Source organism: Artemia sp. Qi Xiang Cuo, chromosome 11 (genome assembly GCF_049724085.1).
Source record: "Artemia sp. Qi Xiang Cuo chromosome 11, ASM4972408v1, whole genome shotgun sequence".
NCBI lineage: Eukaryota > Metazoa > Arthropoda > Branchiopoda > Anostraca > Artemiidae > Artemia > Artemia sp. Qi Xiang Cuo.
Genome location: NC_142804.1, coordinates 13915983 through 13943570, shown reverse-complemented (window position 1 = coordinate 13943570; position 27588 = coordinate 13915983). Strand labels below are relative to the sequence as shown.

The 27588-nt window shown below is 36.7% G+C and overlaps 2 protein-coding genes across 4 annotated transcripts in view; both read right to left on the bottom strand.

The window, feature by feature from the left end:
• LOC148946661 (large ribosomal subunit protein mL55-like) overlaps positions 1–27588 on the bottom strand; it is a 195048-nt gene that overhangs the window by 2828 nt on the left and 164632 nt on the right. Inside the window, exons 1-2 of one of the 3 annotated variants that reach the window (XM_089096316.1) lie at positions 12609–12716; positions 474–656 (exon numbers count right to left, since the gene is read on the bottom strand). In XM_089096316.1, the coding sequence (XP_088952442.1) occupies positions 474–650 (177 nt within the window). In that variant the 5' untranslated portion in view covers positions 651–656; positions 12609–12716. Of the gene's footprint in view, positions 1–473; positions 657–12608; positions 12717–23332; positions 23628–27588 lie in introns of those variants that run through there. The other 2 variants (XM_089096317.1, XM_089096315.1) reach the window with 2 other exon arrangements.
• Positions 616–12688, bottom strand: LOC148946664 (protein salvador homolog 1-like). Its single transcript, XM_089096318.1, has 2 exons — positions 12624–12688; positions 616–1803 (listed from the first exon to the last, which is right to left on the bottom strand). Exon 2 carries the CDS (start codon positions 1800–1802, stop codon positions 765–767), a length of 1038 nt encoding a protein of 345 aa, XP_088952444.1. The 5' UTR covers position 1803; positions 12624–12688; the 3' UTR covers positions 616–764.

The following is a 27588-nucleotide window of genomic DNA, read 5'->3' as shown; positions in this document are numbered from 1 at the left end:
CTTTGAAAATAAGTTTGATAAAAAATCATAGATGTTATATACTATTTTCTAGTAGGCCTACTTGCTCATAAATTACAATAAAAAAAAACCTGCATAATTTGAAATGTTTCAACTTCAAGAAAGCAATAATAGACTTTCAATGAGATGAACAGAGAGAGGTACAGGGGAAGGTAAGGAGGATCTGATTGTATAGAAACTACAATATTAAGGGCGTCGTACTATATTCAAGCTGTTCTAAAAATATTCCTGAGGGTCCCTACACAATAACCAAATACCCAAATCCACAACCCAATATTTTTTTAAAGGATCGTCCATGAAAATTTGACCTAAAAGGCACCTTTTATGATTTTAGACGCACTTCCTTGAAAATTCCCTGATGCCTCCCCCCCCCCCTAAGAGTCAGAAATAAATGCACCTATTTCTCTAAACAAAAATACCACACCATAATTAGTCATAAAATAATAAGTGATTACCTTGATAATGCTTCTGGGTTCATAATAGCGAATATTGAAAGACGATCCATCTGGATTTACAACAACAGTTGGATATATCCGTTTATAAACAAGCCTTCCAATTTTACAAATAGTGGCTCTATTGGAGTTAAATGCACGAATTTGAGTCACAGAAACTTGTACCACTTGATTCAACATGTTTACCTAAAAACAGAAACAATAGTTTTGATGTCACACAATTAGGCTGAAATGGAGACACTTCAATATAGGAACTATATCAAACACAATAACAATACACACATGTAGTCACCATCAAACTTTAGTCTCATAGTTTTGAGAAAGAGCAGCTCGCTTTAAAACATCAACAGAAGAGATGCTATTCCGCCTTTCCATCTCTCTTAGCAGAGCCAGTCTTGCAATTTCATAACTATTAACAATCTCTTCTAGTTCTTGCTTATAAAGTCTTTTCATCATGTTGTCATATGCATCCAGTTCAGGTAATCTAAATAGTTCCCATTTCAGTTTATAATCAAGTTCTGTAGGGGCTTTAGCATAAACTTTCAACCAATAAGGTACCTCTTCATTTAGGTATGGGTTTGGTGGGACTAACACGTTATGCTGGTGAAAGTTATGATTATGTAAAGGGGGTCTCTCCAAGCAGTGAGCAGGCTTTGAATTCCAGACATATCTGGCAGCACATGGGTGATCATATTGAAGTTCTCTAGTGATGTTATTAACATAGTAAACACCAAATTCTGGACTGTCGACCTTCTCCCATCCTGTTGGTAGCCCCTCCTTTTCCAAAGGATGGCTCCAGTGTGTTGTCTGAGTGTTATGGTCAATATAAAACTTTTTTCCATTGGCTGTATAATCCACTGACCAACCTGGTGGTAATGGTAATGAGTCTAAATTTCCCTGAGATAAAAAGTGCGGATTTCGTTTCTGGAAACTAATTGGCTGGTATGAAATTCCCGAGTTATGTCTAAAAAGTGCATTATTAATTGGCTGATACTTAAAATCACTGCGGTTAATTTGTGGCTCAGAGATTGCTTTAAAAGGTCTATAGTGTGGCACTTGTTGCGTGTGCTTATTAAAAGAGGCAGCAAGTGATATTTCTTCTGGTTCGATATCGGCGACCTCTGCATAATCACCATACGACTCCCTCTGCACTGATGCGAAATTTGATGGCTTCGGCCCTGTGTTTGATGGAACTGATACTGGATATGCTTGTCTTTTTGCAGTCAAATTGTCTAAAAGCTTTTCTGTGTACCCACTTTCCTTTTTTATGTACTTTCCAGCAACCTCGTTTCTAATGACACTCTTATGGAGGTCTTTCTTCTTGGAAAGCATGCTGAAAAAAAAGAGTTGCTGCTAAAGAATCTATGCAAATAAAAACACTTCTAGCTATAGGTGCAGTGCCTGGAAGATTCAACTCTAGATAGCATTCTCAATACTTAAAACAATGTGGAATAATAAGCACAATTTCAATACACAAATAACTGAAATGTTCAATACGGTATATATTTTTTTTTTTGCCTTATTCTGTCAACAAGGAACTCACGCAAGGATGGTGTTTGGACCCCCTTCCTATAAATGAGTAAATTGTATGGTTTCCCTGGAATTTACTAGATTTATCCTGCAATATACTTTTTGCATTTTCCCTAGCCCCTCCCATCTCCCCAAAAAGCATTATGTGTATATCTACTATATAATGTTTTTATTTATCATTTTTTTTTTACATTCAATTGTTAGTTTTTTCAGAGAAACAATAGCAAATCTAAATAATGAGGAACAGGCTTTGTTGAGCAGCCTGTTGTGATTCTCATGATATGTTTAACCAACTTTGTCGTGATCCCCCAATCCCCCTACTGCATATGAAAAAGTATAACAGCCCGAAGATTGATAATGCATAAAAATCCTAATGTGTCTTAATAGACCTAGGGGAGACCAAATCACTTTTACGTCCACCCAAATTCGCAAACTAAAAATACTGACACATTTTGAACAACAAATTGACAATAACTTCGCTGTTGAATTAGTGGTTTTAATTCCAAGAAGTTCCACTTTATGTGCAATATGAAGAAGTATATTATTAATATTTGTATTAGCTACCTAGGCCACGTTATAGTTATTAGATTTTGTGGACAAAGGATGAGAGACTCTTAAATATTGTGCATTTAGGCTATCCCTCTGGAACCAAACTACAAGCATGTTGTCACCAAATGAAGCGGAAAGAGGTCATAGCGAATCCTTGAGCGTGAAACTACCACACGCTTTCACCAAGCGTGAAACTACCACAAGTCAGCATCGATAAATAAATGAAACCCAAAACGAACAGAAATTACAATAAATAACCGAGTCAAACTCGAAACGAACAGAAATAAACATAAGTTGGGCTCAAAACCCCTATGCCTTCACAAGGCCAGAACATAATTTGCACTTTACTGAAAAAAATATAAATGTTTTTGTAATAAATCAAATAATATTAACATTTTGATTACTAAATATCAGTATATGTATATTAAACTGACAATGGACATTCATTTGTATTTTTTTCAGTAAAGTGCAAATTATGTTCTGGCCTTGGGAAGGCATAGGGGTTTTGAGCGCAACTTATGTTAATTTCTGCTCGTTTTGAGTTTGACTCGGTTATTCATTGTAATTTCTGTTCATTTTGGGTTTCATTTATTTATCGATGCTGATTTGTGGTATTGTCAGGCTTGGTAGATTTATTTTATTTTATTTTTGCTCATTTTTTGTTTAACGGAGTTCTTCTTTTTACTTTGAAAAACTTATCTTGTGGCACAAGTTTTTTTAATTAATTTCGGTTAATTTTCCATTAACTAATTTTTATCAGGGGAAAAGAAAGTAATGGTTTAAATCTTTTCGTTTTTTTAAGAATTTATAGTCTGGCCTGCTATTTGTATGCTGGAGAAAAATTTTCAGCGATATTTAACAACATATCCCTTTTAAAAATCTGGACACAAATAGTAGGGTTTAATTTATTTTCATACCTCCTCTAGTTGACCTGAAATGGAAAAATTGATACCATTTGCAAAAAATCTGTTTACTTTCTTTGATAGCTAGGATACACTTACGCTATTTTGAGCAAGGGAATTGGAATTAAGACAGCACATTTTGATTTAATCTTATGGCAACATTTAGTTGTTAGACATAAATTCAAAGGGTAGGGGGGGCGGGGGTGGGGGATTAGTTTCCCTCCAATCACTTTCGACTATTAAAAAGGGCATCAGCCCTTTCTATTTTCAATCGAATGAGCCCTTTTCGAAGTTCCTACGACAACTCCTTTGATACAAAGTGCCCTGGTCTAAACAACCAAAATAATAAATTATACCCACATCGATCTTTACTATAAAAATGTCAAGCCTTCCGATCACTTTCGACTATTAAAAAGCGCACTAGGCCTTTCGATTTCGAATCAAATGAGCCCTTTTTGAGTTTCTACGACAACACTTCCTATAAACACATTATATGCCGCCAGGGCATAAATTACAACTCTTACCTTAAGGGATGTGATGGTGGTTGTCATCCTCTAAGACCTAATTTCCAGCATTTTCAACTACGTTAAACAAAATAGCTATTTCAAAATTTTGATTGGATGTGTCTGGGAAAATGGCGGGCGTGAGAAGGGTGTTAGTAGCTCTCCAATCACTTTCAACTATTAAAAAACGCACTAGCCCTTGCAATTTCCAAATGAGCCCTTTTGAAGTTTCTACGACAGCGCTTTCAATAAAAACCTTCTATGCCCCCAGGGGATAACTAACCACCCTTGCCCTGATGGCTCGGGGGGGGGGGGTGTCATCATCACACACCTAATTTCCAGAACTTTCTACTACGTTGAACAAAATGGCTATCTGAAAGTTTTGATTGGATGTGTTTGGAGGAATGGTGGGCGTGAGAGTGGGGTTAGTTACTGTCCAATCACTTTCAACTATTAAAAAGGGCACCAGTCCTCTCAATTTCCAATTGAATGAACCCCTTTTGAAGTTTTTACGACAATTCTATCATTAAAAACCTTATATGCTGCCAGGGCATAACTTACAACCTTTGCCATGGGGATTCTGGGGGGTTTGTCGTCCTCAAATACATAATTTCCAGAACTTTCAACTACTTAAAACAAAATGGCTATCTCTAAACTTTGATTGAATGTGTTTGTGAAAACGGTGGGCGTGAGAGGGGGGTTAATTACGCTCTATTCACTTTCGACTATTAAAAAGGGCCATTTCAATTTCCGATCAAATGAGCCCCTTTTGAAATTTCTACAACAACTTTCTATATAAACCTTACACGCCCCCAGGGCATAACTTACAATCCTTGTCCTGAGGGCTCTGATGGGGTTATCATCCTGAAAGACCAAATCTTCAGAACTTTCAACTACCTTGAATAAAATGTATAGCTCAAAATTTTGATTGGATGTGTTTGGGGAAATGGTGAGCGTTAGAGGGGGGTTAGTTGCCCTTTAATCACTTTCGACTATTGACAGGGCACTAGCCCTTTCAATTTTCAATTGAATGAGCCCTTTTTGATGTTTTTATAACATCGCTTTCTTTAAAAACCTTACCTGCTCCCAGGGCATAACTTAAAAACCTTGCCCTGAGGGTTGTGGGCGGGTGGGTTGTCATCCTTAAAGACCTAATTTCCAAAACTTTCAACTGTGTTACATAAAATGGCTATCTAAAAGTTTTTATTGGATGTGTTTGGGGAAAAAATGGGCGTGAGAGGGGGGTTTGTTGCTCTCAAATCACTTTCGACAATTAAAAAAGGGCACTAGTCCTTTGAATTTCCAATCGAATGAGCCCTTTTTCAAGTTTCTACGACAAAGATTTCAATAAAAACCTTATATGCCCCCTGGGCATAACTTACAATCTTTGTCCTAAAGACTTTGGGGGAGTGTCCTGCTCAAAGATATAATTTCCTGAACTTTAAACTGCGTGGAACAAAATGGCTATCTAAAAATTTTTATTGGATGTTTTGGGAAATGGTGGGCATGGAAGGGCTGTTAGTTGCCTTCCAATCACTTTCGACTATTAAAAAGGGCACTAGCCATTTCAATTTCCAATCGAATGAGCCATTTTTGAAGTTTCTACGACAACGCCTTCTATAAAAGCTTTATATGTTCCCAGGGCATAACTTACAACCGTTGCTCTGGAGCCTGTGGGGGAGTTTCCTCCACAAAAATAAAATTTCTATGTTAAAATCCACTACACTGAACAAAATGGCTGTCTAAGACTTATGATTGGATGTGTTTGGGGAAAAGGTGGGCAAGAGAGGGGGCTAGTTGCCCTCAAATCACTTTTAACTATTAAGAAGGGCACTATACCTTTGAATTTCCAATCAAATGAGCCCTTTTTCAAGTTTCTACGACAGAGATTTCAATAAAAACTTATATGCCCCCAGGGCATAACTTATTATCCTTGCTCTGAAGTCTGTGGGGGGAGTGTCCTGCTCAAAGGCATAATTTCCTGAACTTTAACTGCATGGAACAAAATGGCTATCTCAAAATTTTGATTGGACGTGTTTGGAGAAATGGTGGGCGTGGAAGGTGTGTTAGCTGCCTTCCAATTACTTTCGACTATTATAAAGGGCACAAGCTATTTCAATTTCTAATTGAATGAGCCCTTTTCGAAGTTTCTATGACAACTCATTCTATAAAAACTTTATATGCCCCCCAGGGCATAACTTACAACCCTTGTCCTGAGGGCTGTGAGGGGGTTGTCATCCTCAAAGACCTAATTTCCAGAACTTAAAACTACATTGAACAAAATGGTTATTGTCAAAATTTTGCTTGTATGTGTTTGGGGAAAAGGTGGGCGTGAGCGGGGGGTTAGTTACTGTCCAATCACTTTCAACTATTAAAAAGGGCCCTAACCCTTTGAATTTCCAATCAAATGAGCCTTTTTTGAAGTTTCTACAATAACGGCTTCTACAAAACCTTATATGCCCCCAGGGCAAAACATAAAACCCTTGCCCCAAGGGTTGTGAGGGAGTGTCCTCCTCAAAAAGATATTGTCTATCTGGAAATCAACTATGCTGAACAAAATGGCTATCTTAAAATTTTGATTGGATGTGTTTGGGGGAATGATGGGCGTGGGGGGGGGCTAGTTGCCCTCCAATCACTGTCAACTATTAAAAAGGGCACTAGCCTTTTGAATTTCCAATCAAATGAGCGTTTTTAAAGTTTCTATGACAACACCTTCTATAAAAACCTTATATGCCCCCAGGGCATAACTTAAAACCCTTTGCCCCGAGGGTTGTGAGGGAGTGTCCTCCTCAAAAAGATATTATCTATCTGGAAATCAACTACGCTAAACAAAATGACTATCTCAAAATTTTGATTGGATGTGTTTGGGGGAAAGATGGGCGTGGGGGGGCCTAGTGGCCCTCCAATCACTTTAAACTATTAACAGGCCACTAGCTTTTTGAATTTCAAATTTAATGAGCCTTTTCTGAAGTTTCTACGACAACACCTTCTATAAAGACCTTATATGACCCCAGGGCATAACTTAAGACCCTTGCCCTAAGGGTTGTGAGGGAGTGTCCTCCTCAAAAACATATTTTCTATCTGGAAATCAACAACACTGAACAAAATGGCTATCTCAAAATTTTGATTGGATGTGTTTGGGGGAATGATGGGCGTGGGGGGGGCTAGTTGGCCTCCAATCACTTTTGACTATTAAAAAGGGCACTAGACACTCCAATTTCAAATCGAATAAGCCCTTTTCGATGTTTCTATGACAACTCTTTTGATACAAAGTGCCCAGGTATGGAGAAGAAGAAATAATACATTGTGCCCACATTGTTCTTTACTTAGCAGCACTATCGCGCTGCCTATGATGATTAATGGATCAAAGATCTTTCCATGGGTGGGGGGGGCTTAAGTCAAGAAACGAATTAGAGTAGACACCCAACTTTATACTGCAAAATAACAAAGAATTTTCTCTTGTGTATTGTTCTTCTTGTTTTTCTTGTTTGTGTGTGTGCATGTGCTGTTTTTTTTTTTTTTTTTTTTTTTTTTTTTGTCTAGTAAGCTAAGAGCAATTGTCCCAGCAGAACTCATTTGGGGGTTAACACCAATTGGCTCACATTAGAATAAGCTATTGATCTCAACCAATTTTGAGTATGTGTCTTTGAGCAGTGCCTTTTCGTATTTTGCACATAATCTAGCCTATGTGGTTTGAAAGGATCCCTAAATACTCAAGTAGAGGCAAATCATTAAGACATGTATGTTATATTTTTAATGGATCACACAACAATATTCCCCCTACCTATCTGAGAGAAAAATAAACCAAAACCAAGTCTTCATCTTATGTGCCTATCATGATTGCTCCAATGTTGGGAAAATAATACAGAAAATAATGTATAATCGACTTTTATGGTTTGTCAAGATAAGCAATATGATACCCCCACAGAAACTGGTTCAGGAAATACCATTCCTCAATAGATATTTTTGTCTCCTTAAAAATTTTTATAAATGATTATCACTCCAATAACAATATCCTTGTTGCTGCACTTTTAGATTTTGAAGTGAATATGAGCAATATGAACCATCAGATACTTAGTGCCAAACTTGTAAGTCTTGGATCACCCTTAAAGTTACTATCTTTCATAAAGTCCTTCATTGAAAACAGATGCTTCATTGTTCTTGTTGGTTCAGCCTCTTCGCCAAAAACTCCAATAACCAAAGACCTTCCACAGGATGCATTACTGAGCTGCCTCCTTTTCTCTCTATTCCTCTAGGATGTGAGCCTCCCCCCTAATATATAATTGTTGATGACCAAGAGTCATGGGCAACTGGCAACACCTTTGAGATTTCACATTCAAACGTTGCAGAATTCATATTCCAATCTGAAAAATTTTCTCAAAAATCTGATTTGCCTGTTGCACCTACCAAATCTACAATCATTAAATTCCACCACAAGCATAAAACAGTTCATACCAAACTAACATTAAATGACATAATAATTCCTGAGAATGACCTCATAAATCCCCTTCCAAAAACTGAATTTCCCCCTCAACATTAAAATCATAACATCTAAATGTTATAGAAAATTTGAAAAACGAAAATACTATTATCCACACCTTACAGTTGTAATGAGAAAACATTACTCTAGTTTTACAAAACTCATACAAGATCCCAAATTGAATATGGGCTAATTGTATATGATGCTTGTGCAAAGACCCAACTGCAAAAAGTTGAAACCTCACAAAATGACATAGTCCACCTCATATTTGGTCTCAGTAAGCCTACAATTACTAAGTTTCTGCATATAGAGAGTGGCTTATCAACAATAAGTGAAAGAAGAAAGTTCTTCCTAATTAATTATTTATCAAAAATTGAAACCAACAGCTCACACACCCCAAATAATTGGCTAAGAATCCATCAATGTATAGAGGCATTGCATATAAGTTTGCTAATACTAAATGAAATGTCCAGTGAAAGCCAGGTCTACTGCCACCCCTAGCACTTTCCCCCAAACCCTTCCATGGACTTCGGCCCACCCCATAATAAACACTAACTTCTCATATAGGACAAAAGAACTTGCCCCACATCCAATATATCAAGAAAAACAAATTACTTAACTTAATAAAACTACACACAAAGACCATTTTCCAATCTTCATTGATGAGTCAAAAATGAATGAAAAGGTTTCATGTGGAGCTCATTTCCCATCCCTTAATATTGCAATGGCTGAGAAACTCTTTGAAACTGTATCTATAATGTCAGCAGGGTTAAATGTCATGATCATAGCATTGGAGTATGTTATGAATAATTACTCATTGAGCCCTAATATGCAAAACATGATAGGCAAGCATATTCCAATTCCATGTCAATCCTGGAGCTTCTGGATATGGCATAACACAAAACCAAATTTATCTCCTTCTCCAATAAGTACTGCTCAAAAATTTACCATGAAATCTGTTCAGACTAAGATCAGCTAAACCTTCAGGATTTGTCCTATCAGTTTTCAAATCCTACAAGTCTTATCCTCTCCTACTCACTTTGCAGACACTGCAATAAAATAAATGACACAGTTGACTGTTGCCTATTTGAATGTAATATGCTAATGTCTGCTGGGTGCTAAGTCAGGACTATTTGGTGGATGATCAAAAATGGCCCATTGAAATTGTTCAAGAAGTCATTGAGTCGCACCAGCAGTGTGTGGACAAGCACTGTCATTGATGAGAACAGCTCCAGTGGTCAGTTTTCCTCTTTCTTTGTTTTGAATGGCTCTATGCAAATGATGTGAAGTTTTACAATAAACAGCTGCAGTGATTGTGGTTCTAGATTCCATAAACCCCAGAAGCAACACAGCTTCTTGTTCTGTCAAAACAAATAGCCATGGCCTTTCTGTTGTTAAAGGTTTGTTTGAATTCCTTGGCCCCTTCATCATGCACTTCCTATTGGCCATCTTTAAAATTTTGTTACCATTGATGCATAACACACTCCTTCCAAATTGGATATCTCAGCAGATATTTTGTGAAATGGAAGAAAGTGGAGTGGATTTTCAATTTATCAGCATTAGTGAGAATCTTCCAGAAGGGTGTAATGTAGAGGATGTGGCCAGAGCAACAGTGTTTTACAGCATTGCAAGATAACAGCAATTGAAACAAAGCTTAGCAGAGACTATGGAAGCATATGAAGCTGACATATGGCATTTGAGGCCTTCTGTTAGGAGGTGACAAATGTGAGAAATGGTATTTCCAATCGAAATACCAACATAAACAATATGGTCAGAAGGGCAAATCTTTGAATTCTCAAATACAATTTCTTGAGGAAGTGGGCCTTTCCAGTTAAAAAGCACTATGTTAGACTTTTCAGCATTGAAATTATTTCAGCAGTGAAATTACTATCAATTTGGAAAAGGGAAAAAATGATATTTTGATAGTGTGTTCACTTAGTCCCTATGTCAGTAATAGAATCAAGTAAGTATTTAACTCATTTTCAATTAGTAAATAATGAGAATAAATACGGTATGTCTCCTTTAATGCCTCATAATGGTAGGCTATTTGTAAAGGAAACAAATAGTAAATTTAGAAACAACACAAAAGGATTCATCATGTGGCATGTTCACATTATATCTAGCAAAGTAGGAAGAAATTATAAACTTACTAACCTCTGCTTTAAATAGATTTAAATACTTACTTCTACAGCCTAGTATACATAGGCTACTTAAGCAGAAATAGGCATAAATAATTTAGGGGGGGGAGTAAAGTTCAAACTTACCTCTAGTCAGAATTATATCTTGAATTCAAATTTAAGATTCATTTGCATCAGAAATAAACTTTACCCCATCCACTCTGCTGAGCAAATATATACCCTGAATTGGTATATATATACAGGTATGGCAAAGTTTATTTCTGATGCAAATGAATGTTAAATTTGGATCCAGGATGCAGTACTTATCTGTTATAGTGCCAATGTTCCAGTTCTTCATCCACTGATGCATTCTAGAACCAGTTTTGTATGTTATTTTATTTCAGCTTAGCATAAGCAAAGACAAGTGACAGAATAGATGGGAAATATACAATTTGGGCTATAGATTTGCAGATTAGCAGGGGTAAGACATTTGGATAGTGTGAAGTTATAAAACAATTCTTACTGCATAATTATGCATAATATGTACCTAATATATTTTACATGCAGACCTGCTATGCTTTACCCCCACCCACCCCCCTAATGAGCAAATATATAACCCAAATTTGTTCCTAAAGTATTATATTTTAATCATACTTAGATATATTTCATTAGGATTAACCTAACTTTACTTCTTGAGTTTCAGTGCTATAACAGATAGGCTAAGTAGCCTACCCAGGATGCAATTCTGACTATGGAGGTAAGTTTGTTTCTTAGCTACCTCAACAGTCAAGTGAGATAAACATTACCCACAACTTAATCTGGTACTGTTTTACTTAGTGGTACATACTAAAGAAGTCAAGTTTGGTTAATGCTAATAAAAAAATATAATGTAGGATGTATATATAATAGTTTAGAAACAAATTTGGGCTATATATTTGTAAATTAGGATGGTGGGGGGTAAAGCATATCATAGATTAAATATGTAACCTAACCTAGGTACCTCCCCCCCCTAAATCCCAAAAAACAACAGTTTAAATATTGTAAATTCAAGGAGAAATCACACTCTTTGATCATTTTAGATAACAATTACCAACTTACAGGTCTCCATCATGATATTCATTTGACTGTCTATAGCCATTGTGTATCATTAAGCAAAACAGTGCCTTTAATCTGGTTTGTTAGCCTAAACTATATAGATTTGATAATATTATGAAGTAAATAGCCAATTATCTCAGACACAACAACTTGGTTAGGTAAGTTAGGCCAGGTTAAAATTAAATTTGCAAGTAGAGGAATTATTATATTCAGAAAGAGCATAAAAAAGGCATTGAGTGGTGTTTTCACTTTATTTGTAGGGCATTTATGTGAACTGCTTAATATTTATTAACAATTTTCTCTGTGTAACAACATCCAGTAGTCCACTACTCTTTATTAGATCTAAATATATTAATACATATCATCAAGCATGTACTGAATCCTACTTACAAGGGGACCTGCTAGGCTAATGGGTCAATATCTACCAAATCATATTATTGAGTTAGGAACAAAGTGAATACATCATTCAATGCCTTTTTTATGCTGATCACAAATATAATAAGCATTTCTATTAGAAATGAATTTCAGCTCCCCCCCCCCTTATAAATGCTATATCAATGTTATGTTAGGTATATCCTATATAGGGGGGGGCTGAAATTCATTTCCAATAGAAATGCTTATTATATTCGTAATCAGCATAAAAAAAGGCATCGAATGGTGTATTCACTTTATTCCTAACTCAATAATATGATTTGGTAAATATTGACCAGCTAATGAGTATGGCTAACATGCCTTGGCATGTGCTGATAAATCCAGTCCATTTTCTACATTGACTTTATAATTTGTAATGCACAACTTGATCATCAACATCTTGATAATTTACCACGTTTCTTAGGCTATATCCTACTCAAAAGAATGCCTTTCCAATGTAGGATCATTAGGCTAGCCTACAGACTCAAATTCTTTCTAACTAAAGTAAAACACAGAATTACATGCTTTACCAAGCCAAATGTTTACTTTACCTTCTTTTTTCTGACCTGAGAGATTTGAGTCTCCTCGTAACAGCGACAGCAACCTTCTTTTTCCGATTTCTATGTGTTATAATTTTGAAAACAGTGCTTTAATATTCAAACTGCCATCTGAGGCAGTATATAGCTGGTTTTCATAGGTAGTAGTATAACAACTAACGAAAACATTTACAAGCGAACTTCTTGTAAATAATTCAGGTTCTATTTCTACAAGCAAGCTCCTAATATAAAGTGGCCGTGGAAAAACATGGGTGTCATTTCTTGGAAGTTCAGGGGTGGGCTAAATTTTTGGATATATTTTCAAAATAAATCCAGATGGTTAAGCTTTTCGTCCGTTTATATGATGATAGCCCAATTTTCCTTCAGTCTCAACAAGGTAAAACAGTGAGGTAACTTTAATTGGAATACCCATTTACCGAATATATATAGATTAAAGGCATAGAAAATTGCTATTTCTAACATTTCCTATAATTCCATAAAATTTTTGGGAATCTGGCCTCTAAATGTTCTTTCTATATCTATGGTTAAGAAATTAAGTTAATCTTGTGATCTTCTGTTCAATGTACCGCATATTGAAGAAAATACTACTGTCGTTAGTTAAAATTTGTTTGATTAGTTTCCCAGGAGACTAGGCCCTTGTAATCAGCTGAACTGTTCAGCAAGAACAGTCTCTTTACAACATAGTTTCCAAGTCGTGCCTGTGGGTTGACGGATTATCATGACATCATGCCTGTGGGGGATCTTCTAGCAGGGGGGGGGGGGTCCACGGAGAGAATTTTACATGCAGAGGGAAGTTTTCGGGGAGACAAAATTTTTAGGAGAAATTTTACACCGGGGGAATTTGCCAGAATTCCTATATGAAGTTTTTATTGTCTGTCTTGCTTTCTTTTTCCCAACTCAATTTTACATGAAGGGATATTAAGAGTAATTGTCCGGGGTGAATTTCCACTGGATTTAATTGTCTAGAGGATCTTTCCGTGGGGGGGGATCTTAATTTCCAATGAAAGTAAGGAACAGCATTAAAATTTCAAACGAACAGAAATTATTACTTATATGGGGAGGCTTCCCCCTCCTCAATACCTCGCTCTTTACGCTAAACTTTGACTTTTTGTCCCAAATCATTACGAATAACTCCTAAAATACAAGGATTGTTTAATTAGAACAATAAGAAGCATTTTTTAAAGTATTAAGAAACTTTAGCGAGAAGTGAGGTATTGAGAAGGGGATAAGACCCCTCATATACATAATAATTTCTATTTGTTTTAAGTGTCAATGTTGCTTCTTACTTTCAGTTGAAAAAGCTTGTTTCTTTCATATAATAGCTATTTAAATAGGCAACACGTCACCAAGATGACCTCAGAAGAAGAGTTTCCTTAAGAAAACCAGGGGATCTTAACTTTAGGCAAAAGTCAATTCACGAAAACAAATTCCAGTTTAATTATGCTTGGCATATGAAGTTAATAAAAGCTAAGTAGAGAGAGAGAGAGAGATAGAGATAGAGAGAGAGAGAGTGATATGGGGGAAATGAAGTTCAGAAAATAAGAGAAAAATGAAAGGAGGCCGAATAACAAAGAAGCATAGAAACTAAGCAAGTGACCGGAATCAGAATACAGAAAAGAAGACATATCTAGTGGACGGGATACGAAGAGAAACACACTAAGAAAAACGTAATCTTTATCACTAGGCCAATTGAATATTACAACAATGGTGCCTAATTGGCCATTGATGATTGCCCTTTTTGTGCTTGAAGCTGTTACTCTGAGTAGATAGCCATATCATTTATTCAAGTGAAAAAGAATCTGTGGAGTTAAAAGGAGTCAAGGATCTCGTGATTTAATTGGTTGTACATCTTGTGTTGCGGAGCAACACTACTGCTTTCCCAGCTACCTTTTTTCTATCAACAGTCTGTAGCTTCTAAGTGGTAACAAATGCAAACTCGATATTTTGGAATTTTTTTTGTGAATTTCTTGCATGTTATCTGAAAAAAAAATATCTTAGCTTCAAAGCTAAGCTTTTAATAAATCAAATAACTTTGAATAGCGATAGAAATTCATACTATCGCTACGACAGCCTAACCAAAATGTCCGTATCTCTCATAAAGCTTCGGGAAATAATACAACGAATCGTGATTTCGAAACACAGAAGCTCTGATTTTTACTTTTTCCAACATTTTTTATTTGATAATTTACCATAATTTAGATGTTTAATGCGATGAAAACTTGGCAAGAAGAAATGCACTTTAATTTTCGAAAACATATACATTTAAAAACTATATATTTATATAAAATATATAAAAGTATTTAAAAACTATTTTTTCCTTTTTCTTTCCAACGCAGATCGACGGATATTGATCTTCTAAGAACTGAAGCTTACATTGATTTTCAACAAATAAAATTTCTTATGTGGCTTTTCTGTTTTGAACTTTTGATTCCATGATTTCCCCATACTTTGTCTAGCTACATTTTGTCTAGGTCCGAAGCATATATTTTTTTGGGAAATAATGCAGGAAACTCAGATTTCAAAACATGAAATCAACGGTGATTATGGGAGCTTACGGTTAAACAAACTTCCAAGTAACTTCTGAAATTCAGATGCAAGCCGGGGAACGCCTGGTGCTGCCGCAAGGTCAAGAGAAGAGAAAATTTGGAAACACAAGTTTGCTATTTTTATTCTGATGTTTATTATGTTTTTGAAGTTCAATGCTACGAAAAGTGAGCAAGAGGACATGCACCTTTCCATATCAAAAAACGAACAAAAAACTAAGAAATAAAAGATTACACAACAAGCCGTTTCACTGATATTCATTAACCGTTGTAAATACTACACAGGTAAAACAAACACAACACGGATACAGAGTGAAACGAAAAAAGTTGTAAAGTAACATATAGATAATAACAGCCAGTGTAATATAGAGCGCTATGTCTACGCAAACTTAATATATTAAAAATGCAGTTCACCTTGTTGAAAAATTAAAAGACCTTGTTATAAAAAAAGCACATTTTTGGTCATTTTTGATACTATTTCTATGTATACATCTCGTGATATTAGGAAATGTGAACTTGCTCTTCAAAGGAAACTAGAAAATACTATAGAACAAATGGACGGCAGAACAGTAGATATCGAAACTATTATGCATCTTGTCCGCCTTGCAATAGTTCTTCCTTATACTTCCGATATAATAACCAATTTTTGACCCAAATCATGGTTCCACCAATGGGTACTAGCCTTTCACCTTTTTTGGCCACGTTTTACATGGAATTTGTTGAAACCTTTGCTTTGAAAACTTCTTCTGAAACAGCATTTTTGGGGCCAGTTTGTGGATTACGTTATTTCTGCGTGGGATCATGGAGAGACGTCACTTAGCTCCTTTTTGACCCATCTGAACACTTTAGATTCTAATCTTCAGTTCACCTTAGAACTAGAAAACAATCATCAACTGCCTTTTCTAGACTTCTTAATTCTCAATAAGTCTCTCAGCTTTGAGTTCTTGATATACAGGAAGTCCACATATAACGATACGTATTTGTATTTTTCTTCCAACCACTCTCCTTGCGCAAACAGAGGAGAAGTAATATCTTTGGTGGAGCGTGTGCTACGAGTATGCTCAGAAGCTCATATAGTCCCAGAACTGAACTGTCTAAAGAACATTTTGTTTTGCAATTGATATTCTATAAACTTACTTGATTCCATTATAGAAATTAAATAAAAAAAAACAAGTTTTTTAAACTGAAAGTAAGGAGCGACATTAAAACTTAAAACGAACAGAAATTATTCCGTATATGAAAGGGGCTGTCCCCTCCTCAACGCCTCGCTCTTTACGCTAAAGTTTTTTATTGTTTTAAAAAATAAAGCTGTGAGACAGAGTCAACTTTAGCGCAAAGAGCAAGGCGTTGAGGAGGGGACAGCCCCTTTCATATACGGAATAATTTCTGTTCGTTTTATGTTTTAATGTCGCTCCTTACTTTGAGTTTAATAAACTTGTTTTTTTTTATTTAATTTATGACTGTTTTTTAGTTAATGCAGCTTTTATTTGCATAAAAATTTTACTTTTCTTTTGCTAAATGGACGTCTTTACAAATTAACTTACGTAACTAACTTCTATATTCCTATATTTTTCTTCTGGCAAAAAATACAAAGTTGCAGATTTTTGCATATATGAGCTTGAAACCTATGTAATAGGGTTTTCTGATACGCTGAATCTGACGGTGTGATTTTCATTAAAATTCTTTAACTTGTAGGGGATATTTCCCCCTCTTTAAAAAGTCGAGTAAATTTTCTCAGGTTCGTAGTCTTTGATGAGTAATACTAAACTTAATAAAATTTATATATTTAGAATCAGCATTATAAACACATTCATTTAATACATTTATTGACATCAAAATTCCGTTTTTAAAAGTTTCGATTACTATTGAGCCGTATCACTTGTTCTTTTATTGTTTTTTTTTTGTTACGTATATGTTATTACGTATATGAGGGGGTTCTCCCCTTAGTCAATACCACGCTCTTTACGATAAAAGTCAAAAAAAAAAAGTTTTGATTCACAAACCGCTGAATCACAAAGGCCGTTTAATTAGAATAGATAGCTCTTTTGAAAGCACTAAAAAAAAACTGTAGCTTAAAGAGTGAGGTATTGACTTGGGGGAGAACCCCCTCACTTACGTTATAATTTCTGTTCGTTTTAAGTTCTAATATTCCTTCTTACATTTCAGTTGAAAAAACTTGATTTTTTTTATTTAATTTCTGATCGTTTTTTAAATAATGCTTGGAAATCCGGCGCCCCCTTCATAGAAATGTCCCTTACCCCAAAGAAACATCCTCCACAGTAATCTTCTTCAGAGTAACCCCCTCCTCTAGCCCCCCCTCCAGAAAAAATCCTTCCTGAAAATGGTTGTATACTTCCAAATAACCAATAAATAATGCTGGTAAGTCTGGCGCCCCCTTCATGGCAATTTCCCTTCCCCCATGAAAACTTCCTTCATGAACCGATCCTCCACCCTAACCCCCCAACCACCCTTCCCTCCCACTACCAGAAAAAAAACTCCTGAAAACTTCTGTATACTTCCCAATAACCAATACTATATGTTAACATTGGGTAAAGTTCATAACTTTTAGCCCTCCCTCTGGGAACTTCAGGGGATTAAGTCACCCTAAAAGAAATATTTATAATATTTTTGACCATGCTGAACAAAATGGATATCTCAAAATTTTGATCGGGTGACTTTGGGTAAACAATAAGCGTGGGAGGGGGCCTAGTTGCCCTCCATTTTTTTTGGTCACTTAAAAAGGGCACTAGAACTTTTAATTTCCATTCCAATGAGCCCTCCCACGATATTCTAGGACCACTGGGTCGATACGATTACCCCTAGGAAAAAAAAATAAAATAAAAATAAACACGCATCCGTCATCTTTCTTTTGACAAAAAATGTAAAATTCCACATTTTTGTAGATAGGAGCTTGAAACCTCTACAGTAGGGTTTTCTGATACGCTGAATCTGATGGTGTGATTTTCATTGAGGTTCTATAACTTTTAGGGGGTCTTTTCCCTTTTTTTGAAAATCAGCCAAATTTTCTCAGGCGTTTAACTTTTGATGGGTAGCACTAAACTTGCTGAAAATTATATATTTGAAATCAGCATTGAAATATGATTCTTTCAATATATTTATTGGTATCAAAAACCCGTTTTCTAGAGTTTCGGTTACCATTGAGCCGGGTCGCTCCTTACTTACAGTTCGTTACCACGAACTGTTTGAAAAGTCAGAAAAGGATGCATCAACTCCACAACCCCCAACAGATATCATCCCTTTGGTGGGTGATAAGGAAGTTTTCACTGTTCTACCCTATATTTATAAATTAAGTGACAAACAGGGAAGAATTTTAAGAAACCTAACCTCAATGTCACTTTTAAAAGTTTAAATAAAATACAGACCTTTTCCAACAGCGACGAGGATAAAACCAGCCCCATTTTGGGTAATGGTGCTTATAGAATTCCCTGTTCTTGTGACTTTTTCTATATTGGAAGGGCCACCAACTAGTGGGGAGAGGTAAACGGAACACAGGTCCTCAACCGACAAAGCTAAGGGGCTACGCCAAAGGCCTCAGATTTTTGATTCCACCTTGGCTCAACATGTCTGTGACAATCCAAACCATTTTACTTTGTTTGATGACACCTCTATTATTGCCCCCATTAAAGGTTTTATGCGATTTTTCAGGGAGGCATTTAAAATTAAAAAAAAAAACATTTCAACCAAAAGTTCGCTCTTACTAGAGATAATGGTGAAACTTATCTAAACCCCATTTATAATAAATTAACTAATTCTGATGATTTTTATATCTGTCCAGCAAGTCATATTTCGCAACCTATCTCTGTTAATACCATGCCTGGTAAGCGATTATCCTAAGACAGCTTTACATAAAATGCAAGTTTGAAATGCTATTCAGTATCGTATTTTTATTCAATTACCCTTTTACCGTTACGTAGAAATGGTCTTCTTATTTTATTTCTAGTGTTTGTTTTAAGGTTTTGTTTTTACACTGTCCTTCCGACTTTATTTTTCTTGTGCACTGAGGACGGTCAAGCGGAGATCTCGATCAAAATATTTGCATATATTTCTCTTCTATATTTCACAGGCCGTTTTAATCCTCGTTTTTTTCTTCTTTACAACTTATTTCGTTTCATCATGCTTAGCCAGTGTGGTCTCAGAAATGATTTGCGGATACAGTTTTTTTTAGAAGTTTTCTAATTACACATAGACCTTAGAAATGATAAGCTAAACTAACGAAAACATATCTGTATATTCTGCAATTGTGAACCACAGTTGAACCCTGACCAATGACCCATGGTTAAAGCTGCTGCATCACTCCACGTGGTCTTGGTACAGACGGTCTAGTTTTAAATTGTAAATTACAACTACAATTAATCTAACTACAAATATAATTAAAAGTCAAATGAAAATATAACAACAAATGGAGCTTTTATGCTTATAAGAGCTTATGTTTATAAAACACTGCGCTCGCATAGGCTACTGTATGTACTTGTTTATGTGTATTGGCATTATTGGGAAGTGAAAAAAAAAAAAAAAAAAAAAAAAAAAATCAAAACTAGGGATGATGATTTAAGTATATTTTTTAATATGGCATTTTATCACTGAAAAATCATTATAGTTTGAAATTGTAAACAATTAAACGTACTCTTTTAACATGTCACTTTAACAATTTCCACCTAAAAGCCCAATAGCTTTGTTAATTCTTTTTGCCAAAAGTTCAAGAGATATCTTGCATATATTAGAGATCGAATGAAATCATTTTAAGACGACGCTGATTCTCGTCTGTCCAGAACTGCCAATCATACAGAGGCGCCAAGCTCGGCAATGTCGGCCATGGTTTCGTTTCTGCAAGTTTCAAACTTCGACTGAGGGCCAAAAAGAGTAACTCCTCTTCCTCCAAGAAAACAGACGCCACTCGATTGCAGTACGATCCCTCGGTTCACCAGCGGTATATGGTTGAAGTCTCCCGCTTTGAACCGCTTTGAGGCTCTCCTACAGTGTTCAGAAAGAGAGTCAGCGTGGAACAATTTCAAGGACAATGTTCTCACAGCAGTTACAGAAGTTGTAGACTCGAAGCAGCGAAAAAAGAAAGAGTGGATAAGCAGCCAGACGTTAGACGTAATCGAGAAGAGACGGCGAGTGAGACTACGAGGATATATGACGCTCTACAGACAGCTCAACAAACAACACAATTATATGCTCCACAAGGACAAGAAAGACTTCATAGCGGGCAAAGCTACTTAGCTAGAGTTAGCTGCCCAAAAAAATACATTGGTGCAACATTCAAGATCCTGCGTGAGCTGATCGGCGAACAGACCATGGCGTCCGAAGCCTGAAAAGAGCGACTGAAGAAACAATATACGGTCAGTCACAATGTCTAGGTCTACGGGAGAAACACTTCGATAAGCTGCTAAATTCAGATCCACCAAATGGCATTGACTCAGGGCTCTTCACTGTCGCTGCAGAAGCTGCCCCGGCACCCGACGACGCCGAATTTTCGCCAGAGGAGATCGAACCCACCTTAAAAAAAAGTCATGAATAACAAAACAGCTGTTACCTTTGGCATCAATTCAGAGCTACTTAAAACAGGGGGCCTACGATGATCTTTGGCTACATTTGATATTCAAAATCATCTGGCGCACTGAAGCAATACCGTCAGATTGGAAGAAAGGAATCCTTTTGCCAGTGTTCAAGCGCAAGGGCAACAAGACGGACTGCAGCAACTAACGCGGTATCACCCTACTGTCTGTTCCTGGAAAGCTGTTTACGTTGCTGTTGCTGAAACACGCAACAAATTTTCTAAATGCTTCGCGCCACCCTCAACAAGCCAGATTCATGCCAGGAAGATCGAAAGCTGAGCAGATACATACAGTCAGACACATCTTTGAGAATACACTGGAATACAACAAAAAGCGTATATAGCTTTCATCGACTTACGTTCTGGCTTTGATACCGTTGACAGACAATCCCTGTGGCTAATCCTGGAACCTTTGGACCTACATACAAAGATGGTCAGCCTCTTTAAAGAACTTTACAGCAATGCAGAAAGCGCCACCATGGTGAATGGGAATCTTTCTTCTCTCTTCCCCATCCACAACGGAGTACGGCAAGGATACGCAGAAGCACCTGTGCTATTTAACTGCGTCATCGATCAAATTCTGAACGAGACACACCGTGTCCACCCTTTTGCCATCAGTTATGGCGGGAGGGCCCTCTCTGATATTGACTTCGCAGATGATGTAGCTGTCCTTAGTGACAATCTTGACCAGCTTAAGTCTGCACTCGAGACACTCTCCTCCACAGCCTCTAGAGTACGGCTGCAAATCAAGTAAAAGAAAACAAAGATAATGCCCATAGATAAAACTGCTTCGACGACACCCTTAACTGTTGAGATTAACGGCTAAGCTGTCGACTTGATAATGCAGTTCACTTACCTCGGATCAATTATATTCTCAAACGCCAAACTTGACGCCGAAATCTCTGTCGGATCAACCAAGACAAATTCTGTATTTGGACGACTCCTGAGGACAGTATTCCTCAAACCACAAATTACTCGCCAAACCAAAGCCCGAATTTAAAACGCCATAGTCTAAAGTATCATGCTATATTCTTCTGAAACGTGGCCAATAGCTCAGACACAGCTAGGAAAAGTCGATGCCGTTCAAACTAGATACCTACGTCAAATAGAATGCTTCAAATGGTATGACCATATCCGCAACAATGAGATCATAATGACCTTCAAGCTGGTAAATCTCTCTACTCAAGTAGAAACTCCTCCCTTAAGGTAATACGACCCCCTACTCCACCTCCCGCCAAGCACCCCAGCAAGGATCATCACGGATCTCAACCCCTCGAAAAATGGCTGGCGACGTCTTAGGGGAAGACCGCGCACCAGGTGGGCTGATGTAAAAAGCCAACGACACCTCAGCCGCAATATCAACCCAAACGTAGCCCCATCACTAACCCGGGACTGGACAACCTGGAGAAGACTGACGACGCTGTCAACTCATTCTCTCTACGCTGACGACCCTGCTGAGCAAGAGCGTTAAGTTAAGTAAGAATGAAATCTTGCTGTAATAAAGCCCAAACTGCCTTCAGCGACCGCTCAAGAATAATTCGCCATAATCACAGTTATCAATTATATTTGGCTTCAATTATTAGTTAGTGGACTTTTATTAGCACACATAATAAATTTTTTCCCCATTTTTCACTGGCCTAATTAAAAGATTTATTCCTATTATTCAATTTTAATTATAAATGGAAAGGCAGTGACATCTAAGAGAGAATATTTACAAATATAAAAATATAATTATATATTTAATATATGGTTATATATCAAAATATATTACAAATATACGATACTTCATGTTTTTGACAATTTTTGACTATCGTAATAATTTCATGGCATTTTGCAAAAAAAAGGGCATAAGTCCACTTTTTTTCAAAAATGTTTTAAGCTTATGGTTCGAAAAAGCTTGAAGAGATCTATGGATTGGTCTATTCAAAATGAGCTTATCTTTAATTCTGACCGACTTACAAATTGTTCCAAATGGCGTAAAAAGAGAATAAATCCCTTATCTTCTATATAACGAACAATTCAGCAGTTTGGATGTTTCAAGCAAATTCTGATCTAAAAGTTAACTAGGAATCTGTCGTTGAAGTTTCGAGTTTTTTAAATTCTGATTTGTGACAAAGATGTTTTGATTGTGCGTTTTTATTTTCATTCTGCTCTCCTGTAAAATTGGGAAAAGTTGACTTTGGGCCTTTTTGAAAACGCTACTGAATTGGCCAAGTGACCCAGCCCAGTCTAATACGGTCAAAGAATTTCAGATATATATCCCTAACCCTGTTGAAAGAGTAAAAGGTCCCAGTATAAAAGGGACACAATGGCATATTTTGGGTAAATCTTTTCCGCTTAGAAAGTCTTTCCGGCGAGAAGATCTTTTCCGCTTAGGGTAGTAGCATATAGGACTATTTCTGCTTTCTTCTTTCTTGTATCTACCTTGTATTTACTTTATCTACCTTGTATCTACCTTGTATTACTTGTATTCAGTTCGAAGACAGATAGAAAATTGGAACTGTTGATTTGCCGTTTACAAACTAAATCAAACGGCAAGGACTAAAACAACTTTTATTTGATAATTTCAAAAAGAAGTGCCCAGAAATTCAAAAAACATAGCATTTCAGGGCGAGGGGACTCCCACAACCAATCTTTGCGTACGTGCCTGGAGCTTGTTTTAACTGGGCACTCAGCAATAAGTTAACTGATGTTTTTGAAGATGTGTATATTTCCTGTGACAAAAAGAAGGACAAACCTAACGTTTTTGACGCTCAAAGAAGTTTAATAAGAGTTGAAAATTTATTTCTTGAAAGAGCCTTTACCAAGTTTCTCTTTCCTTTTCTTAACATGTTTCGGCACCTTATTTTTTCGTTTCTCTGCCTTTTCTTCTTTAACAGCTTTCTTTCTTTCCTGAAACATATAAATAAACATATAAGAAACTTTAAAACCGAAAGTTAATTTTTTTTAAAGTAACAGTATAGTTTTCCAACATATTCAAAATTTTTAGAATGATATATATTAATATACCATCTTTCTATAATCAAAGGTAAGCTAATTATACAATTAATGATACAAAGGTAAGCTAAATAAATGACAAAAGACTTCATAGTCCAAGCTTGAGGGAAGCGCAATGGGGTGTTGGGGGCCACCCGTCCAGTGGCGTAGTTTCGTCAAAATCCTGGGGAAAGGGGGCAAAGTTGTAGCCAATTTTCTCAAATCAAGCTAAAATGACAATGAAAACTGAAAAATGAACCATATAGTGCGATAAAATTATTGGTAAACACTACATAAAATTTGTATGTAGTATTTACCAATAATTTTAAAATCATGAACTTCCGAAACTCTGGTAAAGATATAAATCCAGTTACTCGCCAAAGAGGGGTTTATCAAATACCATGTGACTGTGACAACTACTGTAACATTCCAGCTTGAAATTAGTGCTTTGTCTTGCTTGTGTTTGCTAATTATTTACTTGCTTTACTTTTGCGTGCTTATTTGCAGGTTGTGTCCTGGGTTTTTTGAATTAAACACTTGATCCTGCTTATCTGCATTTGTTAGCTACGCTTGTTGCATGGTGTCAGAATAGACGGACATGGACGCCGCCATTCATTACACAAAGTTGAATTGGGAATCAGACAATCCTAGAGAAGCACAGATCAGATTCAAAAGCTATGCAAAGCTTATGTTTGATGGTCCTCTTAGTGAAAAGTTAGAAAAAGTACAGTGTGCATAAATGTTAATCTGGCTGGGAGAAAAAGGACATGACTTATACAGAAGATGGACATCAGCTGATGCAGGAAACAAAATATTAATGTATACCTTTAGAAGTCTGATGATTATTTCAGCCCAAAAATTAACCCTATCTTCTCTTGGTATGTGTTTCATCAGCATGATCAAAAAGATAGCAAGACCATTGAACAATATGTTATCAAACTCATGATTCTTGCGCATGACTGTTCATATGCAGCTGATACCAAGGACGAAATGGCACATGACAGACTCATATGTGGAACGAACAATCAGAGGATCAGGGAAAAAATTCTTCAGTCAGGATCAGAGCTGACATTAGCTGAAGCAATCAAAATCACCAAAACATACACTGAAACCCAGGCACAACTGAGAACAATGTCTGCCGAAGGCAGCATGAACAATCCAGTAATCAAACAAGAAGTTGATGCAATTAAGAAAAACCCGAACTCACGCATCCAGAAAGCATCCAAACCTGATTGCTATTTCTGAGGTGGTGAATATTCAGTGAGTCACAATTGTCCTGCTAGGAGGAAAGCCTGTAGTAAATGTGGCAAATCAAGTCTTTTTGCTAAAGTATGTCGCAGTGCAAAGAAAAGTTTCAATGTTATTAAATCTACACATCAGACTACAGATGATGAGCTCTTTATTTATGAAATCTTAGCAGACAATGAAAATGATCAGCCATATTCAAGAATAAGAATCGATGGACAGATTAGTGTCCAATTCAAAATTGACACTGGGGCACAAGCCAATATAATTCCAAAGCGCTTTGTCAAAAAGCTGAAATCATAGCCGAAAATTTCCCCAACTAATCATGTCCTAACTAGTTTCTGTGGTCAAAAAATCCCGATAATTGGCAGTTCCAGATTGAAATGTGCCTACAAGGATCGTTGTCAAAGCTTGCGTGAATTCTTCGTTGTGCAGTCTGCTCCAACTCCAATGCTTGGCTATGCTACAAGCCAACAGCTGAACCTTGTCAAACTAGTCCTCAGCCTTCAGAGTAATACAGCATATACAAGCCAACTCTTTGATGAGTTTTCAGAGTTGTTTGAAGGAGTGGGCAAAATCGAAGGGACTTACAAAATAGTCCTTCGAGAAGTAGCTGAACCATCAGTGAAGCCGGCAAGACGGATTCCCCTTGCACAATAGACGAAATTCAAGCAAGAGCATGATCGCATGGAAAGTCTAGGCATATCTGAGAAAGTCACCCACCCAACCAATTGGGTTAACTCTGTATTTGTTATGGAAAAGGCATATGGGAGCCTTAGAGTTTGTATTGATCCCCATGACCTTAACAGGACAATCAAGAGGCCTCATCACCCGATACCGACATTTGATGAAGCGATCCAGAAGGACCAGGGGGCAAAATACTTCTCGAAACTTGATGCTCGGCATGGTTATTGGTCTTTATGCCTGGACGACGAGTCATCTGAGTTGACGACCTTCAATAACCCCTTTCGGCGATACAAATTCAAGCGAATGCCATTTGGCCTTATAATCAGCTCAAGACGAATTTCAGCGACACATGGAAGAAGTTTTTGCAGGATTGGCTTGTTTTTCTGTCATAAGTGACGACATGATCATCTCAGGCAAATCAGAAGAGGAACACGACGTCAATCTTCGAAAGACGCTGCAGAGAGCTAAAAAGAAGGGAGTGAAAATGAACAAGGAATGTGCATCCTGAAAGCAATATTCATCCCATATTTTGGCCACATCTTATCTGGCGAGGGCACCCACCCGAATCCAAATAAGGTCAAGGCTATCCATGAAATGCCTTCGCCAAAATCACGGAAACAGCTGCAGACCCTTCTTGGAATTCTAAACTACCTGTCACGGTATATTCCAAACCTGTCAACCCAGAACGAGCCGTTGAGCGAGAGATCCCAGAGTCTAGGGAAGCTGATGACTCTGGATCCTCATATCTCCCTAGAACCAAGAGTGGAAGACAAATCAAACCACCAACAAGAATAAATCTTTGATGAAGTTACCCCCTAGAGTGAAGTGCACAATAAATGAACTTTCATTGAGAAAAGGGGAGATGTAACATTCTAGCTTGAAATTAGTGCTACCCCCCTTACCCATTCTAGCTTGAAATTAGTGCTACCCCCTTACCCCCTTGAGTAAAGTCCACAGTAAATGAACTTTCATTGAGAAAAGGGGAGATGTAACATTCTAGGTTGTATTTGGTGCTTTGTCTTGCTTGTGTTTACTTTGTTTGCTTGTTTTGTTTTTACTTATGTGTTTATTTGCATGTTGTGTCCTGTTTTTTTTTTTTAATTAAATAATTTATCCTGCTTATCTTCATTTGTTAGCTATGCTTGTTGCACTATTATGTTGTTAGAACCCATCAAAATTTAGAAAAACGCCTACAACAGCACAAAGATGACAACTAAAGCTTTAAATTCTAATAGTAGAGATATTTCTTTTGACTCTCCTTTAAGCAGTCATATCCTTCATAATCCTAGCAATAAAATGCTTTTTGAAGAAACTTCCTTTATTAGCAATGATTTAGGCATAAAACAGGTTGTTCAAGAGGCAATTGAAATTAGAATCAAAATAAATAGTAATGCTTCTTTAAATAGGGATTTGGGTGAATATTCACTTAATGTCTAATATACAAATTTAATTAAAAATGATTTAACTCAATATTAAAAAACTAGTAAACAATTCTACTCAACCTGTTACGGAAAGACCTTCATGGCTGGGTGCCAAAAAGGCAAGATTAGCTTCAACAGCTTGTTTGTAAATGTTTTTTATTCCATTTGAATGAATCGTCTTTTTTCACTTCGCTTGATATACCAGGCCTAGTTGAACTTCCTTGAAATAATGATGCTAGGGATTTTTTGAAAATATTTTAGTTTTGAAGATTGAATTTTAATGTGAGTTCTTTTATATTCATTTTTCTTCACTCGTTTTGCTGAGGATGGCCCTTGGATATAGGGTCGAAATATTCATTTAAAGTTGCGTTCCAATGGCTTATATAAAAAAAAATCCAATTGTTCTACTTGTTGTTTATGCTACACTTACATGTTGTTGTCATTGCTTTTTAACTTTTTTTTTCCTTTTGTCTTGTTTTAATTTATTACTCTGGCCTTTTCAAGTTTTTGTAGACGGGTTTTAA

What these genes read in the sequence shown, in the direction of transcription:
- LOC148946664 (XM_089096318.1), bottom strand. Translation starts at nt 1,802, where the DNA reads ATGCTTTCCAAGAAGAAAGACCTCCATAAGAGTGTCATTAGAAACGAG.